Here is a 26,469-nt window from a genome sequence, read left to right on the forward strand (position 1 = left end):
ATTGAAATCAGTAAGTATTGTTTTATCTTTCTTTTCCATTCAGACGATCCTGTCGTTTTTACACGGAAAATATTAACAACGTCCCTTTACTGCAAACATTAAAGGGCAGATTAAGAATGAATTGCGGCCTGGTTTACTTGTGTTGTTTAATCACCTGACTAGTCAGCTTTCATTGGCCAAGAGGCCTTCTGACTGACATGTAAAGCAACCAATCACAGCGTCATGTTTAGGGGCATGAGACCAGCATGCATCTAATAAATTCATTCAAGAACATCTTGCAATTTTACAGCAGTGAACTTCACATGCTTTTGAAAATCCAGCGTTTAGTTGATCCTGATAAGCGCACATTGCCACAGTTGTAAACACGACGGCTTTTCTTCTTCCATGAGGGGGTTTGGCTTCATGACGGCTTTGTTTCCAAGCGGACCATTAAAGAACGTGAAACCTAGAAATCCTAGAGTATCCAACCAATCAGATGACGACCTCGAAACTCCCAAAGTGTTTCCCAATTGACCCTTCGCAGGGAGTTTGATTGACAGGTGATCTGGCCAATCATACTTCGCCATCCGCCATTTTGTCCGACAAAGCAGTCAGGAGAGTTAGTAGATTAACATGGGAGGATTTGAACTTGAAAAACTGAGTGTACTGACGCCTTTCCGCGGTTAAAACAACATTCCTTCTTATGTTCATTCATGTTTATTTGATGCTATAAGTAAACTAGAAGGAAGAGATGATCGGTTCACGAGCAGCTTTAACTGATGCTCTACAGCGATCTGTCACGACACATCAAAGAGCCACAAAACGGTATTTATTGTTTAAATTTCTTTTTAAAAAATGACCAAATTTGAAAGGTGAGACTTTGTTTAATATGTTTAATATCAAAAGTAACCGAAAAGTAACCTGGTCTGTCCTGCCTGTCGGTGTCCTCTCTGCTCCGCGATGTATTTTTCACTGCGTGAGAACATGGTGTGGCATGAGAGCGGCGTAGCTTGTCGGACATAGCAACAGTAACTAAGGGGGGCTGGTCTTTGCGAACGGTCAATTGTGTGCCTTATGCATCAGACGTTTAGCCAACGGTCCGTCCGAGACTAAAACTAGAGGTGCGTTCACATCATGTCCTAATTACTATAATGATTCTTAACTGTCAAAAGCCTTTACGTACTTGCACTTGTAGAACTTAATTAATTACAACCAAGGCTTGACATTAACATTTGCCAAACGCATGTGGATTTCAGCACTCATTTCATTTGCTCCAGATGAATATTGTTGGTGTTATAGGGCTTGAATTTCAGCATGGCATAGCTCGTGTTGTGCATCATTTTACATATTCCTGCAGATTTTGTGCTCAGACCCAGAGTGCAGCACATAAAGCCGCATCTCAGTACTAAATTTAGTTATTTTTTGCTGCTTATTGCACTTAAACAGTGAAATACACACAAAATAATGTCAAAATGCTGATCTTGGCGAGTATTCACGCAAACGCAGTCAGTTGTGTTAAGTGAACGTAAACAGTTGAGAAAGAAAACGCATGTGTAACAGTTTAATGGATCAGTGCATCAGGTCTTAAAGTGACAGAAGCCTAATATTGAAAATATATATATGGCAGTTCTTACCATCGATGTGAAAATGCTGAGTCACAAACCACTAGCCACAGTGACTGGTGAGCAAAAAAGTTAAGGCGTGACACGGCAGGCAAAAACATCGGGGGTTTTTACTGGTCAATTTTGAGATTTTTGAATATTTGTCTTCAATAACATGTCTTCTTTCAGACTAGTGATGAAAAAAGTCAGAAATACACATTTAGGTCTTTATTTTACTACACTTTGTCTGTTTGCGCCTGTATTTTTCTCATAAATTCAACAAAAGTTGGCGTTATAAATCATCACGCTGCTCCGCGATCGCTGTCTGCTCCCTGTCATCACATAATACCGCTGGAAAGCTCTCTCTCTCCCGTACAATGCTGTCGGATCCAAATATGGTCATTTCCTTTTTATCAGCAACCAATCGTGAAAGTATAAGGGCTGAATGCGCAATCTTATTGGCTGATGATAAATCTTTAAAGTCCGTTTTCTCAAAATGACTTTTCTCTCATTCTCCAAGTCCGAAATCTCCACTTCAGTAGCACCTATATACACCAAACCATGCAGTCTTGTACCTAGTTATATGAAGACATTTACTGAGGGATTTGTAAATATATTATTTCTAGCCTGATTTATATAACATTTTATTCCAAAAAACATGGCGAAAATATATTTTTTAAGGCTATTGACAGTACATTTTGATTTACAGGATAAGATACTGTAAGTGCATAAATCCCCATATTTTTTTCCCCATCTAATATGTGAACACAATGAAAAAAATATTTTTTAACCTGGCTTTATCCAATACTTAGATTTCGTTTTTTTTATATATATGCAAATTAGTGCATATTTAATTAGATATAGCCTAATTTGCATATTTCAACTGGGAAAGCTTCATGGTGATATCTGCTAGTTAAAAATTTCACCCTGTTCACCTGTAGTGTCTCGCCTTAATGTCATTGTCAAGCCCTGATTACAACGTGTTAGTTACGACTTGTACCATGTGGCCGCTGTACCTGACCACTGCAGATGTAATGTGTGTTCGACTTGAAGCTGCGCTGTGCAGACCGATCGGTGTATGATATCAAAGTACCGCGAGAGCGATCCGAAAGCAAGTAGAGCTTTATTTACGGTAATTACGACATGGTATGAATGCAGCATAGCAGCCGACTGACTAAAGGAAGAATGCAAATAAAGTCGCAAACGCAACCAAAAAAAAAAAAGTCGCGATCTAGCGACTTTACTGAGGCTGTACAGCAAGTCAATGTAAGGACAAAAAAACACTGCAAGGTCTTGAGGCACATTTTTTAAAAAGTTTTATTTTAACTTGAGCGTTGAGTTTTTAGAACGGCATGTCAAAAGACGCAAGTGCAATGGTCAAACATGTCCGTCTAGCGCATATTTACATTGAAAAACAATGGCGCAGTGGAATGGAAAAACACATAGGCTGCATCCATAAATCGCATAATAAGAGTAGGTTCTTATTTTTTGAACAAGTAATTATTTCACGACTGCTAAAAAAAACGATGTTCTATATAGTATGAATGTAATCCGGACGCAATACATTCGCCATTTTGTCATTATCATGTGACTTTACCAGCGTTAGTCGCTCGGATGCAGCCACACTGTGTGAACGGCCCCTCACTCAACCATTGCAATGCTTTAAAATGCAGCAGAAAGTACGGAGCATGTTGGGAAACATGGCCATTATAATGTTCTTCTATTCTCATTTGATCATCATATGATGAATTACTGCTGCCATAGCTAGAAACCAATGGAAACACTTTTAAATAAAGTTTTTTTACCACCTGTTTTCCATGGCGATAAATAGCACAGGCTAACAGCATTGATATTTAGCATGAACAAGCCTAATTTACATAGAAATGTGTATTTGCTTGAAAACAATGATATTTAATATATGTTTATTTTCATTTTTAAATACGCATGGTGCAGTGCAAGGTTTTTGAAATATTGCGCCATCGAGTGGCAAGACAGTTTCGTGCCTTTCCTCTCTGACAGGAAATTACCTTATTAACAAATACTAAATCAGGATCCCTCATTTCACTAAAAACCACACGCTAAAAACCAATACACACATACGAACGAAACGAACAAACAGTCTGACGTGATGTGTTGAATCCTGGGTCGCAGCAGAAAGTGATATTGCACTGAAGTAGATGTCTCCAGATTCACAGACTCATTTCCAGTATAGTCCGCAGACAACAGCTGAATGAATGTCTGGAATTATGAATCCATTTGGGTGCCTCCAATTAATGCTGAAGGGCTGGTTACACGATGACGATTGGACGGCAAAGGTGGCGGTCTTTTTGTTTGCTTTACAGAGGAAAAACTAGAAAGCCAGAAAAGGTGGAGTACTGCCATCCTCCTACCAGATTCCCCTTCTCCAGTTTCAGATAAACCTTGTCTTCTTTGTTGAGGTGCAGGAGGACTCCATTGGTGGCGGCCTCACGTGTGACGTCTTTGTCCCCTGCGAAGGCAGAGATGACCGGTTTTCCATTCAGCATTAAATTGACCTGAATCACAAAGAGAGAAAATCAATACAGAGATCTCAAGTAGGCACGTTTTACAGGACTTATGTCATGAATCTATCTACTTCTTTGATGGTTACATTTATGACATTTTTTTATTTTATTATTTATTTATTTATTTATTTAAAAAATGTTATTACAATTGTCATAACACTTGACTTAAAACCTGCATTTAATATTATAAAGATTTTCATAGTGCCTTATATTGTAATTCACTATATATTTTCATTACAAAAAAAAAATTGCATCATGGTAAAACGGTTAACAATTTTAATGGAAGACTACTACAGTAAAACCTATAAATTGTAAGTTACCACACAATAAAATGAAAAATTAAGTTCAACAAGATAATACATGTAATTTTACTGTAAAGAGCTGTAAAAATATAAAGGAGAAAGTATGAATGACCTTATATTTACAATGAAAATCTATATAATATTTAACAAGACATGTTTGTAAAATATTACAATAAAAATTACATTATTTTTTATAATTAAGCTTGAAATAACTTATAATTATGGTGAAAATGTACAGTACTTTATATTAAGAATATTGTACAGTCTTTTTTTACAAGAAAAAAGCAAGAATTACCTCTTTTGTGATAGATTATAAGATAATTGTTGCTTTTTAGTTACAAAAACAATTTCAACAACGTGTATGCATGTTAAACTATGTTTTTGTCAATAAAAGTATTATTAGTCTCCTTATAACATATGGAAAAGCACTGAAACAGTGTTATTATAATTCCTGCATGACAAATAACATCTGATTATGTTTTAAATGGTTAAAAAACTGTTAAATTTAAGTTTATGTTTAACTTTAAATATACTGACTATCCACGGTGTATTGTAAGGCGTTGTATAATAAATTGAAAATACATTCAATATGCAAAAATGCAATATTTATACAGGTATATTTATAAAAATGAAAGTGATTAAATATATTCTTTCTGTGCTCACTTGTATAGTCTGGCTCTGGTACACTTTAATAACGTGGAAGTTAAAGCTGTAGACTCCTTTCCGGGGACAAAGAAAGACGGATTCCAACGTGAAATAGTTTCCTATGTTGACAAGAACCTGCAAAAGAGTATTTCAGAGGTATCAGACATGATGCCATTACAATGACATATCCTATCCACACTATACAATTATTTGTTCTGTGAAATATGTATACTTGCAATGCTAAAACCTCAAACGAAAGACCTTGCAAAAAACGTTAGTGTCAGATTAGGAAAGGCAGCCGGAATGAAATATGAATGCACTCATGCTTACAATTGGACTTTTCAATAATAATTCTCTGCAACAATGAAACAATCCTACAATCCTGCCATCACACCAAATTCTCATTCTTACGGTCATGCTGACCGTGATTCCATTGTAATGGCGTGACGAGACACCCTGAACTATAGCAAACGCAGGGCAATCAATCATAGGTGGATTTTCACTCGCGCGGGAGACAGAAGCTGCATCTGAAGTGACAGACACATGGAAAGATGAGTTTCCACAGACTTTTTAATGCACAGTGGCAGCTTGCTATACAGCTCCTATTGTGACATAAGTAGTTACAAAAGATTTATATTTCAAATGTGTTCATTTGAGCTGTCCATTCTGTTATTTACTATTAATTATTGTTTTATGCATCTGTTTTAGAGCTGCTAACTCCATTTCGTTGATGCATACAATGACAATAAAGATGCTTATCATATCATAACATATTAGAATGCTTTCTGAAGGATCATGTGACATGAAGACATGAGTAATAATGCTGAAAATTCAGCTTTGATCACAATAAATTACATTTTTAAATATATTCAAATAGAATAGTTATTTGTAATTGTAATACTTTTACAATATAACAGTTTTTTTAACTAAAAGCCCATTCACTAGAAGGATAATAACTATATATAACAATAAAGATATGAATCATTCTAATAAAAGAACAGATTCCACACCACAACTATAATGATAACGCCACAGAGAAACTACATAGTTGGAACCACTTCCTGAATTATTTCTCCAGCTGATGAATAATAAAAACATTGACAGCCAATCAGAATCCATTCTGCTTTAAAAAGTTTAAGCATTTAAAGTGACAGATGACAAAGCTGCGGTGTGTGTTTAGAATAAACAGAATGATCTCGTCCGCTCGTGTGGACACTAATATAGTTATTGTTGCTGTTGTGTGTTCACAGTCCTTAAGTCTCCTCAAAAAGCTGCAGAATTTGAGGTATAATTCATGTACAAATGTTGTGGGAATTAGTGCTGAACTTGGGGTTGTAAAATGGTTTAAATAACTACACCATTATCTACAAAAATATTTTCTTTTATATTACATGGTCAAACAATAAAACACTCCTCAGACTCCACCTTTAGTCAGTGTTGGGGAAGTTACTTTTAAAAGTAATGCGTTACAATATTTCATTACTCCCTAAAAAAGTAACAAATTTGATTAGTTACTCTTTTTGGAAAGTAATTTTGTGTTACTTTTTGTTTGTTTGTGGCAAATGCAAAGGCTCTTTCACACCAGAAGTGAAATGAATATGCCTCAGGCTAAAGGAAATGTAAATTCACACCTGTACTGTTAATAAAGTGAGAATAAATACATAAAGTAGCCTATATGCGTTATTTATCATATTTTATTATTGCAGGTCTGCGTATCGGAGTTTGCATTTCACTGTTTTTATTCATTTTGAGGAATACTGGAAACAATAACCATCATGTTTACACAGCGCACACACTCCCAATTTCTCCCAACATGATGACAGGAGAGCAGTCAGTCAATAAATGGGAAAACAAAGTTTGCGTTACTTATTTACTCGGATAATATATTTTGCTGCAAATTTAAAAGTAATGCGCTACTTTACTAGTTACTTGAAAAAGTCTTATCTGATTACGTAACTCTGATTGTGTTACTCCAACACTGCCTAATCTTTCTGGACTTGGCAACAAAGTCTACAGAGGCAAATTATAGGACAACTAAACCTGAATCAAATGCTGTCAGGGCCAAACATCCCAGAACCAGTTTCCTAGGATTAAAACCCGGTGTTCTCAACACTGATGAAATTTCAGGTCATGTTCGGTAACACTGATTGAAGTGAACATCAAAAAGAAAGTGTATTTATTGTTTTCCCTTCGCTTTGTAGACACAAAGATGAGTGGATGGAGTCTGGACATTGACCCCAGCCCGCTCAAAGGTACATTTCTACATTGCACTCTCTCTCTCTTGATCTCGGCTTAATTACAGTCGAAGAAAAACTCCAGCAAAAGTGAGAGTTTCAGCTTTTTTTATGATTGACCACAAATATATAAACTATACTGGGGTCCTCTGAGAGCACTGGAGTTTTTGTTTCTCCATTAAAACCTGGAAATACAAAGAAAGTTTCAGATTGTGAAACCTTTCAAACGAAAGAAAAGTTCTGATGTAAAATGAATAACTGATAATGTGCCCCTTCGTACAGACCTTTGTTCCTCCTCTGAGTCTGAAGAACAAGATGCTCTTCGGAAAACCTCAAGTCGTGCTGGAGAACACGGCCACCGGGTTTGATTCATGTCAGGCAAAGCAAAAACTAAGACAATATACTCTTCAAAATAAAGCTTTTGTAGAGATGCCACAGAAGAACCATTTTGTTGATCACCAACAGATCAGTTCTTAAAAGAGCAATTTTAATAATCTAAAGAAACTTTTTCCACTTTTGTACATTGAAAAGGTTCCTGGAACCATCAATGCCAATAAAGAACCCTTATTTTTAAAAGTGTAGTTACATTTTTTTAACTTTACACTTTAAATTTTAAAAAAAAATCCAAGAAGCATTTTCCCTCATGGTCTCGGATCCATGAATATTTATAGAGCAGCGCGGCAGTGACGCTAAAATCTTTGCCTATATGAAGGCAAACAAAGGCTTTCCACATAAACTAGCTGTGATGTGCGCTTGGATTACTCAGCATCCCAAACAGCCAGCTCTTTTGTTGGTTCACAAAGCTCTTGGTACATTGACAAGGGCAGAATCTCTCTCTCGCAGTCTGTGAGCTCCACGCAACCTTTCCCTGTGGCGTACCCCGAGCGAGACACGTGCCGGGCCAGAGGATTGGACGGTGTTATGTGTGTCAAGGTCTGGAGCGCAGTGGCTGAGGGCAGCTGGTCAGTCCTGCACTTTTATCCTGCAGCCAAAGCAGTGAGTGGAATAATGGCTCCTCAAGGGCAACATGTAAACAGCTTCTTGTGTACTTCAGCAAAAAGACACATTTACCTTCAGGAATCTTCAGGAACTTAAAAATTGATCATCCTAAAATGCTAATTTATTTGACTTTCCTTCTTGTGTGGGACAGAAAGTGTTTGAATAATGTAGTTGGTCTCTTTTTCTATTATAAATGGGGACTGAGGCTTTCAAGCATCAATTGGGATGCAGAATCGGGCATTAAAAGTCGTCGCGCACTATATTTAAAGGCATACAATAGCTTCAGATCTTATTCAGTCATTTTTTCCATGACTAATGTGAACGGATCATTGAGTCAGTGAGTTGAGTTTGGGAATCGGTTCAGTCAGATCAATCAGTCTGATCCATGAACAAATCATTCAGATTGGTTTTCTGAACCGGATCAATTGATTCATTGAAAATAATCTGACAGAATGATTCATTCACAGGTGGACAGTGTGATTAATGAACTTTGCATACTTTCAGTGAATATTGAAGTAAAATTCAATCTGCTCCACACACAAAGAAATAATATGGCTTCAGATCTTATTCAATGATATTTTCCATGACCAGTCTGACAGATCATTGAATGATTGTTGAATTTTGGGAACGAGTTCAGTCCTATCAATCAGTTTGAACTATGAACAAATCATTCAGATTGGTTATCTGAACTGGATTAATGGATTCATAAAAAACTAAAATAAAAATTGAGGTAATCAGTACTCATACATTTGAATTTTTTTGAGTTGAGTAACTCAATCATTCATTTATCTTAAAATTATCATGTAATCTCAACTTAAATATTTTTAGTAGTGGAAACTTGGCAAGATTTAACCGTGAACGTGATCAGTTGACTTAACTTAAAAAAAAAAAAAAGTGAGGATACCCGCTGCCTTAAAGATATTAAGTAAAACTTCATGCATAATTGAAAAATATACGTTATGTGGAATTGTCAATTTATTTATTTTTCAATTATGCATGAATTTTATTACTTAATTTGAATGCAATGGGTTTCCATGACGGGTTGTGGAATTTAGTTCCCCCAAACACTAAATCTCCCACTTAACATTAATCTTGCTCAAAAAACATATAACACTTCATTGTAGCATTTACTCTCTCTTTCGAGTATGGTAAAGCATGCTGGGAAATATAATTCCCAGCCCAGTTTCAGTTCAATTTAAGGTTGCCTAAATTAAGTAAGTTGTTAAATAAGTTAATGAAACTCAAAACAATGAAACAATTCAGATTACTTAAAATGTGTCAATTTTGTGAACTCAAAAGAAAAAGAAAGTTCTAAACCCATACAAAGTGAATTTGATTGAACTAATTTGTTTCATTTAAGTCCCCACTCCCCACTCAAACCAATTAATTATTTTGAGCATTCGGGTTTACAGTAATTGTATGACTTCAGAAGCCTTATAACATTAATGTTATTTTGGACAACTTTTATGGTGTTTATGTATCCTTTTGAAGGATTTGTATCTTCAGTCACAATTCATTGTAATTGGAAAACATCTTTAAAAATTCTTCTTCTGTTTCACTTTTTGTGTCAAGGTTTTGAACAACAGGGGGGTTAGTAAATGATAAGAATAAGTAAGGAAGCCTTCAGAGAGACACGTCTCCAAATGTCCCTCCTTTTTCTTTTGGGAATCGATTTAATCGTGAAACACAAACACACGTTGACCTCGTCTCCAGCATAATTTTTCATTCATTTCAAGGATATTGGTCATAAAAGAGTTGTTTTTTCTCAGGCATGCACATCACTGTGTTTGATCTGACTCTGCATAATGACGTTCGCTCATTAATTCTACAGTATCACGTCTTTGACCAAGAAAGAGAACTGAATAAAATCAGGCAGGGTCGTGCTATGCCAGATCTGTGCACCAAAACACACAGTGTATATGAATATATTCACACACAAAGCAAAGCTTGTAATTTTCATGTTAAAGTTCATTTAAAACGGAATGGTAGTAATATAAAATACAGTATGCTTTGAATTCAGCACATGCATGAATGTTTCCAATTCATTTATTTTCAGAGTGATAAAGCTAAAGACTAAAGTTAAGCATAGCATGACCCCTAGATGGATGCATGAGAAAACGCCATGGCACTACACCTCTGGCAACACAAACACAGCTAAAAATAAGCAATACAATGAGAATAAATATCTGCCCTTTACAGTCCTGACAGCTTGACTTATCACTAATGACCTCGTCACAGTAATATTTCACACCTGTGTATCTACAATAATGGAAACCCTGGAAACATGCGTTAACAGATGCAATGCATTATGATCAATATTAGACACAGCTGTGAATATCTGATCATACCTGCAGTTACGAAACAAACTCTTTCATGTACAACTATGTACAGAAAATCTGTCCTGAATTTAGATATCCTCTCTTCCAAATGACTTTGAATTGTATAATGTATTATTTTTCTTTTCAGTAAGAACATCTGTTTTCACATTACTCTGTAAAATAAATGTCCATGTCAAATGCTAAATAATAATTAACCTCTGCACTCATTCCAATTATCACAGTAATCTGATTTAGAATATTAACTAATGATGACAAATTAATTGAATTTGCTTTATGCCTCTTGTAATTTGAATATTCCACAACATTAGATTCACTTATTAAAATAAGCAACAATTTAAATACACTGCCTAGTGTTGAGTATGTTATAAATAGTACGTCAATTTTCATTACAAAAGCAGAAACAATGTAGTCACAAAAAGCTTTATACAGAGGAGACTGGGGCAAGTTGTCACAGGTGTAATTTTAATTCATTACTTGCCATATTTGTTGGCCAAGACAATTATTTGATATACAGTATCCATTAGGTTACCTTTTAAATTTTTTCTTTTTCATGATTTTTTTTTCTGTATACTTTGCCAACATGACAGGTTCCGTTGTGACAACTTACCCCGTTTAATGTGACAACATACCTCGAAGGTGGCCTGTGAAAAGGTCAATGTGTGTTAAACTAATTTTTATTTGCAGTTTAATATATGAAATTACCGTATACATAAAGTGACTTAAAATAAGCCTACCCTGAGAAATAGGGAGTAAATGTAGTCCAGCACACGAGCTTTAGTTGGATGGTTTGAAAAGTCTAAGTCAAAGAAAAATACTATTCGTCTGAATATAACATGCATAAAAACATGAAGATCAGCCTTACCTGGTCAAAATATATGATTCTCGTTTTATTGCTCATCTCAGAGGGCTCGTGGTTGTTGCTCCTCACCGCAGAGAAAGCCACTTTGGAGTTGGCGGCGCGCACGGAGATGCCGAGCGGCGAGGACGAGCTCTTCCAGTCGGCGGGGTTCGAGTCACAAACCACCAGACATTTGCCCTCCAGGACGATGGGTTCCGTGTCATTTTGAGAAAAGACCAACTCAAACATGACGGCCAGGCAGAACAAAAGAGCCACGCAGTCGACAAACGCCTTGTTTAAGGGCTTTATGGACACCATGATGAACGATCTCCAATGTAGCCAAAATCCAAACGGCTCTCCCGATCCCGTCACTTCGCTTCTGCTCCGTGTTCGTGCTCGTTTGCGCCAAACATCCGTCCGGACACCAGCTGCTGATTTACAAATCACCAAATGCGCGTAGGTGGATGCAACAACCGGTCTATAGTCATTTTTTGGATTGTTATACTTATTTCCGTGTGTGTTATTGATTCTGATAGTTTTCAACTCCAGAAGATCTGTCAGTTGAGTTTTGGAGAGTTGCAGGTTCTCCGTGGGTTCCTGGCGACTCCGCGTAAAAAATCCACTCAGTGCGCACAGAGATTATTATCCGCAATGCATGCGCAATCGCCACTTCGTGTCCATATTAGTTTTGCGCCATACAAATAGAGAAGGATAGGCTACTAAAGAAAACCCCCAATGACCTCCCTTAACACATCTGTGGATGTTCCTCTCTCTCAACCACAAGACGAAGTGTCTTGAGCGCGCGCACACTCTTAATGACGCCCGACTATGAACTCACTGTGACGACTGGTGCGTAACGTCAGATGATTTTTCAATATCCACCTGACATTCAGCAAACAGACATGTTTTAAATAGTGTATAGGTAATTAAGTAAAGTTTTGTATTATTATTTATATTTATGTACAACTATTATTATTATTATTACGATTCATAAAAAAATATAATATATATGTAATTAAATATATTTAATGATTTATATCAATATACCAATTATTATTATTATTAATACCATTAATACATATTTTATACTAAAAATATTAATTATAATAATACAGTCGTGCTCCAAAGTTAATATACCCCTTGAATCTGCAAAATGTTAATTATTTTAACAAAATTTAATATGCATTTTATGTTTTATTTATTACTGTTCTGAATAAGATATTTTACATATAAAAGATGTAAAAGATGACAAAAAAAGTAGCTGAATTTATAAAAATAAAGGACCCTGTTCAAAAGTTTACACACCCTTGATTCTTAATACTGTTGTTACCTGGAGGATTCACGACTGTCTTTTGTTTTGTGATGTTCTTCAGAAAATCGTAGTACAATTGAGGGACTCAAACACAACTATTAAAAAAGGATCAAACATTCACTGCTGCTCCAGAAGGAAACACAATGCACGTGGATCATCCAGGTAATGACACACAGTAAGAATCAAGGGTATGTCAACTTTTTTTTAAATTTAGCTATTTAAAAAAAAGAATTCAGCTATTTTTTCAGTCTCGTTGACTGTAAACATGTTTTATGTAAAACATCTTATTCAGGACAGTACTAAATAAACCATAACATGAATTTTGTATGATCCCTCTTATTTTGTCAAAATAATTAACATTTTGCAGATTCTCCAAGGGGTATGTAAACTTTTTGAGCACAACTTTATTCATATCATTGGCCACACCTGAAAAATACATAATACTTTAATAAAAAATATATATAAATATGTATGTCCAGTTAATACAAATGGACTTAAAAGCAGCTAGTGGCATGTCTGGTCTAATAACCATAAACAAAAAAATATACAGCCACTGCATTGGACAAATAGGTCTCAGGAGAATACTGCATTTCATATACACATTCCTCAAAATTAAATAAAATACGTAGTGAAGTTATAAGAAGGACAAGCAATTCATGTGCAATCTATAATAGAGCAGAGAAGCGTTTCAATATTTGGCTTTATGCGTTCGGCGCTACTATATGCATCTCAAGTTGGAGCCGTGAATGTTATTTGCTCTAAAGTTGGACTATTAAGCAATGTAATTTTGTAGTTGTGTGTGTAGAGATAGTATAATATAAGATTATATAAGATTATAAATTAATTGTTTTCATCAGGACTCAATACTTAAATGCAGGGTCATTAAATAAAGTCATTGCAGACTGCAAAAAAAATGAAACTTTTTCCATAGATCTATAATGAAGTTCAGATTCAGAAGTCAATGAAAAATGAATAATACAGTTTTTACTCGGCTCAACTCGCTGATTTCAATCTCTCAGGAGGATGCATTGAACAACGCAAGGCTTTTCATTTATGGAACAAATTAAGGATGGAATATTTGCAAGCACAAATGAACAGTTAACTCACCTGGGGACCCATTGAGATGCTTGGGAATTTATTGAATAAATGAGAGTTGTTATGGCTGTTTACCTTCATGATGTTCTTCATTTTCCTCTCAGCGCCTCGCACTTTCCCTTCTATAAGAGAAAGGAATACTGTAAACTCGTGATTACATGTGTGAACAACAGGACAGCATTGTCGTGATGCACACACAGTGTCCAAAGTGTGAATGGAGCGTCTCATGCTTAGAAAAACAGCATGTGGTCATGCATATTTCAAAATTCATAAATGTTTCACATGTTTAGACCTCACAGTTCTGGATCAAAGTCATTCACAAAAAAAAGATGCTTGGGCATTCTGTAATATTCATCTCTTAACTATGTAAAATCTTAATGAGATTGTAACCTACATCTTGCTGGTAATTTCTCTAATGATGAGGACGTCGTTCGACTGTTTTCAAAAATAGGGCGCATATAAAAATATCATTAGATGGTAAGCAAACAATCAGTTCTCGTAATCAACGTGTTGGATGTTATGGAAAGGTGACTGGGTCAGAGTATCTCTGAAACGGCAAGGCTTGTGGGTTCAAAGAGGGACACACCAGAAACCGGCAATAGGGTTTAAGAACATTTTGGTGGGAAATGTGCACAAAAGTAGTGAATGCAAAATTAAAACAAAAAGTCATAATGGCTTTTAATGCTTTGAATTCACCGCCAGCGGCAAAAAAAAGTTGTTGTTTGGATGGGCAAATGCTTAAAGTCCCCCTGTAGTCAATCATTTTATCCCTTAAAACTCATCTTTGATCACTGATTTAAAAGTTTTTTCCTTGAACAAAAACATTCTTCATGCTTTAAAATAGCTTGAATGTAACTCTACACCCTTGCTTCATTTAGTATATGCGGTTCTATACGTTCTATGAATATGCAAATGAGCCCTGCCTCCACTCACTCACACAGCTCGGTTGATCTGATTGGTTACAGGGTAGTTTGTGACGTCAGAGACACCAGCGATTTCAAACCGTGTTTTTGAGACTGTCTTTGGTTTACAGCAGTTTTAAGAAAGAAATACTCAGCATTGATGTTGACTTAAAGCATAAAAACACAACATAGACATATATGATATAAACATCATTAAACGCTTGATTTTCACCACAGGGGGTCTTTTAAGTGTCTATGATTGGATCCTTATTGCTCATTATTGATGTAGTGTGTAACTTTCAATAAATGTTGTGGATGTTATTTCCATCAATATGTGAGTCAATTTTTGGTCAAGTTCTTGTATTGCCAATGCAAGAGTCCAGCACTCTGTAAAGTCTCCTCCAGCACATCCCAAAGACTTTCAATGAATTTAAGGTGACAATTCATGTGTGAAAATGATTCTTCATGCTCCCTCCAAACCATTCTTTCACATTGTCATCCTGAAATATGGCCATGATGTGTCTTCCTACATGCTTGTTTAAGAAATGAAAAGCTACACACTCCATCAATTAAGGTTAGAAGAACTGACAAACATATAACATGCTAGAAACATAACAACCAATGCAATAAGTATCCAATAGATCACGTCCATCAACACCCCTAAAGCTTCATAGTCCATTATTACTTCATGGGTCGACATTTCATTGGATAAAATTAGGCAGTTTTGTTTTAAATGCTGTTTAATGTTGATGATCGCGTTATTTTACATATGCATTTGATATGCTATCGCTTGGTTCTGCATCTTCTTAATGTCCAGGAGACTCTTATTCAATACTCTTTCAGAAGATGTGTAATAGTAACGCTATCTCACGACCAATTCGTACGAGTGAGTAAAAGGTGGCTAAATATGATTTGTCTAAACCCCAGCGATGGGTAGGTTTAGGGGCGGGGTCAGGTCATTCGTATGAATTTATTCAGCAGAAATTTTATGAATTCGTACGAGTGAGGTCGTATGATTTCGTACACTCAAAAAAAAAATAACTGAAGGTTGTGCACTTTACATAATATATTTATATTTAGTTTACTTATAATAATTGTGTTTGTTGACTTGAAATCTTTTTTTTCCATTAAGGTCCATGTAATTATGTCTCAATTTAACAGTAAAAAATCCTAACGCGTTGTCTAAACACAAACCATCTATGTTAAGTAAACAATTCTTACATCCAGAGGGTGGCGGTATAGTGCGACGCCATCTGCCATTTTGCCCTAACTTAATTTGATCATGTTCAATCTGCTTAAATACATGTAACATTTAAGTTTACTTAATCCGTTTGTGTTGGATTACATGAATGATTTGTGTTGCATTAACTGAAACTGAGCGGCGCTTGTTAGTTCCCAGCATGCTTTGCATGTGGTTGAATTAAGAGAGAATAAATGTTAAAATTAAGGGTTATTTTATGTTTTTTTGAGAAAATGAGAAAAGGGGAAGACTTGATAGTGTGTAATTGTGTTTAAATTACAGTGGGTTACCATTGTGGAGAAGAGTGGAGCACTTTGTTTGGCTGTGGACTGATTTGGTTACTTACGGTTGAAAGAGCATGTAAATCATATTTAAGATGCTAATATGTGCTACTGCTAGCAAATAGCTAGCTATAGTCTATCAATTTAAATATGTGTCACTAAAATAAATTAAATATTAATGGATGAATGAAAATAAAAAAACACTTGAATCATGTCAGGAAACCTTAAAAAATTCACTTTGAGATTACTTAAATTGGGTCGCTTAAAATGACTTAATTCCATTATGTTGAAGTTACATGAAGAAATTATGTTTGTTTAACGTAATCTAGTTATGTGTGACCTGTTGACATAAAAAAGTTAATTAAAGCCAACATATAATTTTTTTGGGCCACCCCATAAAATTCCTACGAATTGCCGTGAGATCGAGTTGGTAATAGCGTCCCCTACCGTATAACAGTGAAAAGCTGGACATTTCCACCAATGGCGGGGAAGCATCGTCTCAGAAAAGACGGAAATTTCCATCAATGGCGAACTTTAAAGCTCTTAAATTTTCCAGAATTATTACTTTTATACCAGCCTGTAAGACTCTTAACACAAATGATGACATAAGGAGTTAATATTTGATTAAGAGTATTGGATTTTCGCTGGACCAGTCACCTGGACAGCAGCTGGGGAGAGAAAGCCGTGAATCTATTCCTGGATGAGAGTAAGATAAATGAGCTGGACTTGAAGCACTGCAAACGAATCAACCCCCTGTGACCCACAGGCTAGCTGTCTTCTCAGCCAGGTAAGCACTGCTCGGAGCGAGAAGAAAAGGATAGTTCACACGACCCCATTGACACTGTTTGTGGAAAGAGAGAGGCAGACTGCCTCATTGGACCATTTCAGAGCAACGTTATGATTCACTGGGTTGTGGAGCGAGCCGAGGACTTTGGAGTGCTGTGAAGTTGTCTGTGTTTATGTGTGAGTGTAACTCTGAGTCCTCGCACAAAGCACAAAGTAATGCTGGGCCTGCAGCGTTTGGGTGTAAAGGCCTCTGGGTGAACACCTCCCCAAAGCTGACATTGACTTAGAAAGCAAATGACATTAAAATCCATCAAACAAAGCTCTGCACTTTTCCTGGAGTTCAAACAAAGCGGCCTCTCTAGGGGTATCCAAACAAATCTGCCAGTCTAGAGAGAAGGTTAAAAAATCCACAGAATTATAATGAAGGGGGGGGGGGGGGACTCTACAGGGGAGTTAAACAGGTATAACACTTTTTAAAGTTTATTATTATTAATTATTCTTGATTTATAATAAACAGAATCCATTCTAGAATGCATGTCTTAAAGAAACAGGTCATCAAAAAAATTCTGTCATTATTTACTCACCTTTATGTTGGTCCACTCCAAACTCAAACACTGTTTTCTGTGAGACAAAATGACAAATCTTGAGGAAACTTCATGCAGCTCTTTCCATAAGTGAACACATATCAAGCTTTGAAATGAACATTATGAAAATTAATGAAATCCAGAAATTAAATTTAAAGGAACCATAAAATAGTCCTTATTTATTTCAGTCATTTCAGAATATCCATTCATTCATTCAGTCAGTCATAGCAAACAGAATATGTATTTTTTTAAGGAATAGATCACCAAAAAAAAAACAAAAACAAAAAAATTCTGTCATCATTTCCTCACCTTAATTTTTCTCTAAAACTGAACAAGGTTGCTATATTTTCGTGGGACACAAAAGGAGAATTGGTGACCACATTTGTGAAGCGTGAAGAGAACATCATTAAGAAAAATGCAGAAATGACAATTAAAATGTATCCAATTTATTTATTTAAAACAGAATGCCCCTCTGAAAGGAATAGATCACCAAAAAATACAAAACTTTAAATTATTTTTTTAAAATAACCATAAAAATAGTCAATGGTAACACTTCATTTTAAGATGACGTAGTTACACATTATTACATGTACTTACTATAGTAATAACATGAAATTATGAATAATTACAAGTAACTCTAAACTAAACCATAACCCTAGTCGTAACTTTAAATGTAGTTAATATTGCTCAGTACTTATCTGAGTAAGTACAATGTAACTACATCACCTTAAAATAAAGGGTTACACTTAATATTACTACATTATATTATTAGTATATTATATATTATATTAGTATCATAATACGAGTATTAATTAACTACATTTACAGTACTTGCTATAAAGTTACGACTAGGGTTTGGTTTAAGGTTAGTTACTTGCAATTTACTGTCATTACTATGGTAAGTACATGTAACAAGGACACTGTAAAATAAAGAGTTACCAAATTAAGTGTAACACATATTTTAAACAACCTAAATTTCAGTTTTTGAGTAAGCTTTTTCTTTAAGACCACCATAGGTTGAATTTTAAACACATACCTGTAGCTCCCTAAAAATGTCCGTGAAGGGGACGCTGGAGATGTACACTACAGGTTTGAGGTAGCGCGAGCTCATTGACAGCTGCTAATAATCATCGTTTCCACACTGTTGCCCAGCACACCGAGCACCTGCTAACCCTCCTCTGATGGGGTGACTGAAAAGCATCTGATGGTAAAAGCGACTTTTTGGTCCCAATCTTGCCTGACTGTGCAGGCTGACAAAAGATTGGCAGCTTGCTGCTTTCACCCCTGGCAGGCGCTCCGCGAAGCAGGCCAAGAGAAATTGTTTAATCTGAGGTCCAGGCAATGGGGTCACGGCCGAGCACTTTGGCTGGAGTGATTTTCTTCAACAGCCTAAACGCTTTTGTGTAGCGCTGGTCAAGAGGGCAGCACATGCGTTTTCAGCTTCTATGTTCCATGAAGCTCAGACCAATCAGAAATTAAATCTCAAAAGTTTAGTTGTTGCCATAGACATTTTGAAATTACCAACAAACAAATTAATTCTAAAATATTATGAAGAAGGAATTATAATATTTATAAGGTATAAAAATAATAACTAATATTTCACATGTCCTTTAATTAATGCAGGCAACATGAACTATATGATTAATATTAATTCAATAATATAAACGGTTGGGGTCTTTAAGATTTTGTCTATGCTCACCAAGCCTGTAAAATCAGTAATATTGTGGAATATTATTACAATTACAAACAACAATTTTCTATGTGAATATGTATATATTTTTAAGTGATTTATTCCTGTGATGATAAAGCTGAAACTTACTCCAGTCTTCAGTGTCACATGATCCTTCAGAAATCATTCTAATATGATAATTTGATGATCAAGAAACATTTCCGATTATTATCAATGTTGAAAACAGTTGTGTCGCTTCATTTTTATGTGGAAATCATGAAACATTTTGGTCAGGATTCTTTGCTGAATTGAAAGTAGTGCTATCAAATCGCATCTAACATAAAAGTTTGTCTGTGTGTGTGTGTGTGTGTGTGTGTGTGTGTGTGTGTGTGTGTGTGTGTGTGTGTGTGTGTGTGTGTGTTGTGAGAAAACAGGTTTGGCTTTCAACTCTTTGTATGGCCATTCAAAAGCCAGTTAAGGTCAAATATAAGGTAACAAAGCAACAGCTGAGTACAAGAAGATTAACAGATGTGAGATGTAATGTCATCGTAAAAGCCGTGTGTGTGCTGCAGGTGGAGATGTACTGTAATCCCCACTTTTTTTTTCTAAACCAAACATGTTCACAGAGTAAGAGTACAAAAATATATTTAGAAAAAGCACACTAAGTGAATACAGATAGTGATAGCACAACATGATTTTAGTGATACCAGAAGAGTCGTTTTAATTATTTATTTGATAAAAGTATACGGTAAATTAAGATGACTATTAATGCAAATCAGTGTTTCAGAAGACCAATTAAGCTTGTTTGGTTTAAATCTTTCAGTGTTCTAATGCATTTCTTCAATGAATAAAATACTCATGCCCTGTGCAGTCAAGTTCATTTTAGTAATAAAAAACTCAATTTTTGCCACATTGTAGAAGGAAAGTACTTTATGTCTGACTAAGCAGATAATTTGAGCTGACAAACTCCTGCGGGTCATGAAATGGCACACAGAATACTTCATGTACCCTACTGCAGTGCGCAATACTCACTTTATTTGCTTGGTATACTGTACAATGAATCTGTTTCCGTAGTCCACAACAAATATGTCACAAGGTCATATTTACAGTTATGTTGCTACTCTGCCATGTGGTTTAAAATAATAGGTCACATATTAACTGAAATAAGGCCGTAAAAACTTAAAATAGTGCTTAAAATGACTATAGACTACTTTTAAAAATGCTTTGTTTAGCATCATTCGTCATGAAACGAAAAAGAGCGGTTTAGACATTCTGCCAAGCATCTTCTTTTGTGCTCCAAAGAAGTTTGGAACGGCCGTGAAGATGAGTAAATGACGACAGCCTTTTTCATTTCTGGCTGAACTGTCCCTGCAATGGCAGAAAAACTGCAGTGGATGCTCATTACAAAAGGATTACAAGTCCCGAGCATGTAAATCCTAGTGTTACGCGCAGGGAATCAGACTTCAAAAAGATTCGTTTCTTCTTTAATTCGTCCTCTTCGTTTTATGAATGAAATCCAAAGAAAAGAAAAATGAAGAGGGGTCTGTTCTGAACAGTGTGAAATGCAGATGTCCTGTGCTGAACCGCCACCGACGACTCGATTCTGTATCCTCGAGAAAATACACACACGCTCAAGGCCACAGAGAGAGTCGGAGGTTCAGCAGACACACGTGGAAACCATTCAACTGAACCAATGCCTCTTTAAATGTATCACTAACATACATTATACATACACACTAAAATAACTAATATTATATGTGGCTCCAGTAAACGTTTGCTCCTGCTTAATCAATCCAAGCTGTTTGCTGTAGGACCGGGTCAAAGAACCGCATGATCCTTTTAATCAAATCAAACCAAACACCAGCACTGGTAAAAACATTGCTCGTAGTCTGCAGGTAAGTCTCTTTCTACAGCCTTTGAAATGTTTGAGAAAGCAGGTGCCAATTCACACAGACTGTACAAGCACCTACTGCATTAGATGTGACTATCTGGATGGAAATGCAGGATCATTGAGCGTATTCAGAGTATACTTTCTTGAAGTCATTAATAAATTGGCAGATCCATCCGAAAAGTTCTTGGGAGTCTTGATCCAAAGGCTCTCCGAATTTTACCTGTGGACGGAAAAGAAAACAAATGAACAGTGATATTGTCAAGTCAACCCTTGATACAATCTAAACTGCTTCATATTGTGACCGTCTATTTTAAAGTCACAATACAACATGTAAAAGTTATAATATAGTTCCTCTGATCAAATCAAAACATCCAAATACCAACTTGGCCCAGTTTACACCTGGTATTAAGATCGGTCTTTGTTTCTGCTTTATTCTGCAGGCGCAGCGAAATAAGTTTTGGTCGATCGAATCGCAAATAGACGAGGGAAACACAATCCCGTTAACACATGGTGTTTTAATCCATCACTTTTGTCCACTTTCAACCACTTCTGTCCTGATGTCTTCGAGGGAAGGTTTTTTTTCAGATCTTTTGATATAATGGACAAAATAAGCTCACGCAATTTACATATGAACGTCCGGAGACGACGGAAAAACACGGAGAGCATCAGCTTTAGTTTCTGCTCCGAAAGCCACAAGATCACGCCGAACTCTGGGAGTGTGTGTTAGAAATCAGGAATGGTGAGAGAACATTGTGCTTGGTACGTTTTTCAGCTTCAAACCAAACTTGGGTCTCCAGTCAACAAAGATGAAATCCCGTCTAGCTAACGCGCTTCACATAATGTTTACACATTAGGTCAGTAGGCGGAGAGTAGACAGTCTTTTATAGCAGTTTGAACGCATTTGAACACGAGCGTTTACACTACGAAAGAAAGCTGGTCAAATGAGTTTTCATCTGCCTCTGGAAGAGGTTGGACAAGCTCAAAACGGTTTAGACCCTATTTACACCTGTATTTAGCATCGTCCACTTGTTTATACCAGGTGTAAACAGGGCCCTAGTCAATGTTCCCTTGAATTTTTTCACTAATATCCTAATATTTTTAACTAAGTCATACTAGTTAAAGCGGTCCTATAATGTTTTTTTTTTCTTTCTTTTTTCTTTTTTCATTGAGCATGAAAAAGGTTTGCAGAGTTATTTCTGTATATCAGCAACTCTTTCTGAACTCCCTGAAACGCCGCCATTGTAATCTTGAGTTTAGTCTTTGTAATCTTGACACGTCACAATATTCCTAATTTAAATCATTTCTGAAAATTAAGGGACGAGGCCTGGTTGAGTTAGTTAGTAGTGTGTTGGGTTGAAACTCGTGGTTATGGTAAGGGGCGGGACATTTCCCAAACACGCTTGAAGCGATTGACCAATCATAGCACACTGATCTAGCCGACCAATCAGAGCTCAGCGCTTGTCAGAAGGAGGGGCTTCATAGAGACTAAACAGAGCGTTACTGACAGACTGGGAAGAGAGGAGCTGCCACAATGGCAAATATATGAAAAATAGAGTGTTTTTTGAATATTCAAGCATGAAAACCTATTCTAGTAGAGCACAAATACAAAGTCAAGACTTTGAAAGGGCATATTAGGTCCCCTTTATAATTTCTTCATCCACCTAAGACACAACATCGTCCTAGTTTAAAACGACAGGAGGGTGAGTAAATGATGACAGAATTTTAACTTTTAGACCAACTACTACTGTGAACCACCGTCCAATCACCTTCATACCTGGAGAGATAAACCTTAATGCTGATATAAGAGATATAAACTATTTAATAGCCAAAAAAATTCTAAACTGCTAATTTTCCCATCCCTCTCAGTTGCTCTTTTCATCCTGGCTCTATTCTTTCCATTATTCCTGGCTCCACAGCCCTAAGTTGCTGGTTGCTGTATTTTTGCCCAAGGCTAAAAGTTTGGGCTGTAATTGTAAAACTAAAAGCAATTCTCATCGCTGGCAGGAGACTCGCTCCTCATCCTGTCAAACACACAATAGGCTGAATGTTCACAATGAAACACACACAGTCTTTATGGACGGTCTTGAAGAAAATTGGGACAGTTGGGAAATACAATACATGTTGTTACAAACAGAGGAAAATGACTGTGTGCTTTTCCTTTAATATTAAGAAAGCGGTGTATTTTTGGCCCAACTGGACTTTTAGTGCAAAAAGCAGTTTGTTTTCTGTCTGAAATGAGTGAAATTAACAAACATAACAAATATGATCAATATCAGTCTGAGGTGTCAAATGTCATTATATGCTGAATTTTAGGATTAACTTTGACATGCATGGTGGCCCAGGAGGGCAAAAGGGCATAAATTAGCAAAATTACAAAACATGTTTAAGAAAAATGTCTTCATATAGAGTTGCATTGATTTTTTTCTTATATATTTTATATTAAAAATTTAGTTTTTTTTTTAAATGACTTTTTTAACATTTATTTTATTTAAGTATTAAATATTTTCTTTATTTATTTCAATGCTGCATTTCTAGTTGCTTTGCAAAAATTCTTTTAGCAAATACCCCTCTGGTATACCCAAGACAATCTTCTGTGCTCATAACATATTTAGTGCTATAAACAACCCATGAACATCATGGAGAACTGTCATCATAAGTCATTCTCAATCCAGCATCATGTCCCTCACAGTGAGAGGAGGGAAAAACACTGTAACCTTGGTGAATGGGTGGGCTGAAATATATTCCCCTTTCCCAAAGTCCACCTGGCACAGATAAGCAGAAAAAGCCAATCTCCAGATAGCCGGTGACTCCGGCCCATCCATCTCTCAAGGCAACACAACAGAAGATATTGAAATAATAACTCAGGGATTACCAATATGTCAGTGTAGAGCTTCCTCATCTCCTCACACCTCTTCATCAGCTGTCTGAAATCGGCCTCTTGCTTCTCGATGGCCATCTAGAGCCGGAGATAAAGGAACAGCAGGTGTGTCGGGTGTGCATTTTCAATCTTTCCCTTTTTTGGACAGGTAGCACTGGCATTCTTAGCGCTCTCATCCTCAGAGGCTTTTCATTTCTCTCCAACCAGACCACATCAGAAAAAGCTTTTATTCAGTCAAAAGGTGTAACAAACCACAAGCTCACAAGGGTCTGCGCTTTATACGATCTAAATTAACTTCCTTTCTCCATGGAGTTGTGCAAGAATGATACAGTACATTGGATTTTCTTTTTTTTAAAGAATATCCTGGCCAGTCTTTTCAATATAATGGAAATAAATAAGGACAGGGGCTGTCAAGCTCCAAACGGACAAATAAGGAGCATAAAAGCATTATAATGTATTAAATATTCTTTTGAAGTAATATGATAGCTTTGTGTGAGGAAGAGACTGAAATTTGAGTCATTATTCAGTGAGAAAAGTAGCATTTTTTGATCCAGTTCACAAAATCCAATCTAAATGATTCAATTCAACTCACTGACTTAGTGATCCGATCAGCTCACTGAAACTGAGTGACGACTGAAATTGCAAAGACTTTTAGTAGGCTATATACTGTATTCTTGCATTCTTTTGTAGAAAGGAAAAAAATTAAATCCCAATTCATGGTTATGGCATGAAGAATAGAGACAAGTACATAATTCAAAATGTTGTGTTCGTGTCCCATAGAAGAAACCACTCGAATAAATCATATTAATCAGAAAACAAGACATCAATATCTATGGTTTCTTTCAAATTCATATTCAGACTAAGTATGTGATGCACAATAACATGAAGCAAAAAATAATTGGGTAAACCTGTACATTTACCTTTAAGTCTTTGATGAATTTGGGGTGCTGATTGACTGTGTTTTTCCGTTTTTGTGCTTTCCTGTACTGGATGACCTTCTGAAACTCGTTCTTCACGACTAAATAGTGACAAGGAGGGGGGACATTTGTAATGGACTAGCTAAACTCTATGAATAAAAATGCAGTGCTTTCATGCATTAATGCACAGGCAAGCCAAGCAGCAACAGGTTTGAATCTAACGCTCAGCTGATTAAAAAGTTATAAATTGTATGAAATGCCTGACCACACTTGAATATAACAGTGAAAGGGTTTGTTGATATTCTGAAAGCAAAAGTGCTCAATCAAGCATCAAAAGCATCTACAAAACAAGTTTGGTGCCGCAGCATCATCACAGAATACATCAGATAAGACCACGTACCATCCACCTCTGCTGTTAGACCTTTAACCGAAGCTGCAGGAAAACCACAGATACACACAATCAGAAGGCATTCAATCAAATCAGCCCCGAAAACATCTATCACATCTTCCCTTCCAATGAAATTTTGATTAGAGTACCGCCAGGAACAGTCTCGAATTCTGCAAGCTCCAGGAAAAAGGTGGCCAAACGTGGTTCTCGCAACATGATCTGCTCCACAAGGGCATGCAGCAAGGTGAACTTCCGATTGTTCCCGCGCAGCTGAGAGAGCTGGAAAAAGGAGGGAAAAAGAATGAATGTGTTTATCCATGCACCTGCACTTAAAAAGGAGATGGCACATTTGCTGTGGTCCGAAACCTATTGAGCTGCCTATGTAGGGAGCATTTTAATGCATCACAGACACTTTTTTGACACTTTGTATTCAATTGAATACAGAAAAAAAAGAGTTACCGTAATAAAAATATTATTTTTATATAATTTATATATAAAATATGTATGTAAAATATGATAAAACATTATTTTATGATAGATTTACTTTGTGTCCAAAACCGAGTGAGCTCCCTATGTAGGCAGCATTTTAAAGCATCATAGACACTTATTTAGATTTAGCCAAATTGCAGTGAAGGCAATCCCAGAATTACATTGAGACAAATTCAGTAAAAAATAAATAAAATATATTCAAGATAGCAGAAGAGGTAAGAGAAATAACTATAAACAAACTTGTATTCCATTCAATGCTGACAAACATGATGTCACATATACATTTAATATAATATAAAATATATATATAAATATTTATTGTCTTATATATTGAAAATGTGTGTGATGTGTTTTAATGCTTATTAATGCCATTAGCAACATATGGCATATGTCACATGGGTCAATTTTTTTTTAATTGAGATTATCACATCATCTGAAAGCTGAATAAATAAACTTTCCATTGATGTATGGTTTGTTAGGCCGAGGCAATATTTGGCCGAGATACAACTATTTGAAAATCTGGAATCTGAGGGTGCAAAAAAATCGAAACATTGAGA

The 26,469-nt window shown here is 36.1% G+C and overlaps 2 protein-coding genes across 2 annotated transcripts in view; both read right to left on the reverse strand.

The window, feature by feature from the left end:
- Positions 1–1,815: 1,815 nt before the first annotated feature.
- Positions 1,816–12,310, reverse strand: cbln4 (cerebellin 4 precursor). The gene is made up of 3 exons (XM_079588017.1): positions 11,505–12,310; positions 5,089–5,205; positions 1,816–4,114 (listed from the first exon to the last, which is right to left on the reverse strand). Exons 1-3 carry the CDS (start codon positions 11,796–11,798, stop codon positions 3,917–3,919), a joined length of 609 nt encoding a protein of 202 aa, XP_079444143.1. The 5' UTR covers positions 11,799–12,310; the 3' UTR covers positions 1,816–3,916.
- A 7,738-nt stretch (positions 12,311–20,048) lies between these two features.
- The window catches only part of LOC306985600 (uncharacterized protein), a 36,453-nt gene continuing 30,032 nt past the window's right edge, over positions 20,049–26,469 (reverse strand). Inside the window, exons 14-18 of the mRNA XM_079588030.1 lie at positions 25,573–25,702; positions 25,436–25,468; positions 25,039–25,136; positions 24,113–24,196; positions 20,049–21,460 (exon numbers count right to left, since the gene is read on the reverse strand). Of these exons, the coding sequence (XP_079444156.1) occupies positions 21,356–21,460; positions 24,113–24,196; positions 25,039–25,136; positions 25,436–25,468; positions 25,573–25,702 (450 nt within the window). The 3' untranslated portion in view covers positions 20,049–21,355. The remainder of the gene's footprint in view (positions 21,461–24,112; positions 24,197–25,038; positions 25,137–25,435; positions 25,469–25,572; positions 25,703–26,469) is intronic.

This window comes from Phoxinus phoxinus (assembly GCF_949152265.1).
Source record: "Phoxinus phoxinus genome assembly, chromosome: 18".
Taxonomy (NCBI): Eukaryota; Metazoa; Chordata; class Actinopteri; order Cypriniformes; family Leuciscidae; genus Phoxinus; species Phoxinus phoxinus.

Coding starts and splice junctions, on each gene's coding strand:
- cbln4 (XM_079588017.1), bottom strand. CDS start 11,798: ATGGTGTCCATAAAGCCCTTAAACAAGGCGTTTGTCGACTGCGTGGCT. Junction 5,206..11,504: donor GAATCATATATTTTGACCAG/GTAAGGCTGATC, acceptor ACTCTTTTGCAG/GTTCTTGTCAACATAGGAAA. Junction 4,115..5,088: donor ACCAGAGCCAGACTATACAA/GTGAGCACAGAA, acceptor TTTGTGATTCAG/GTCAATTTAATGCTGAATGG.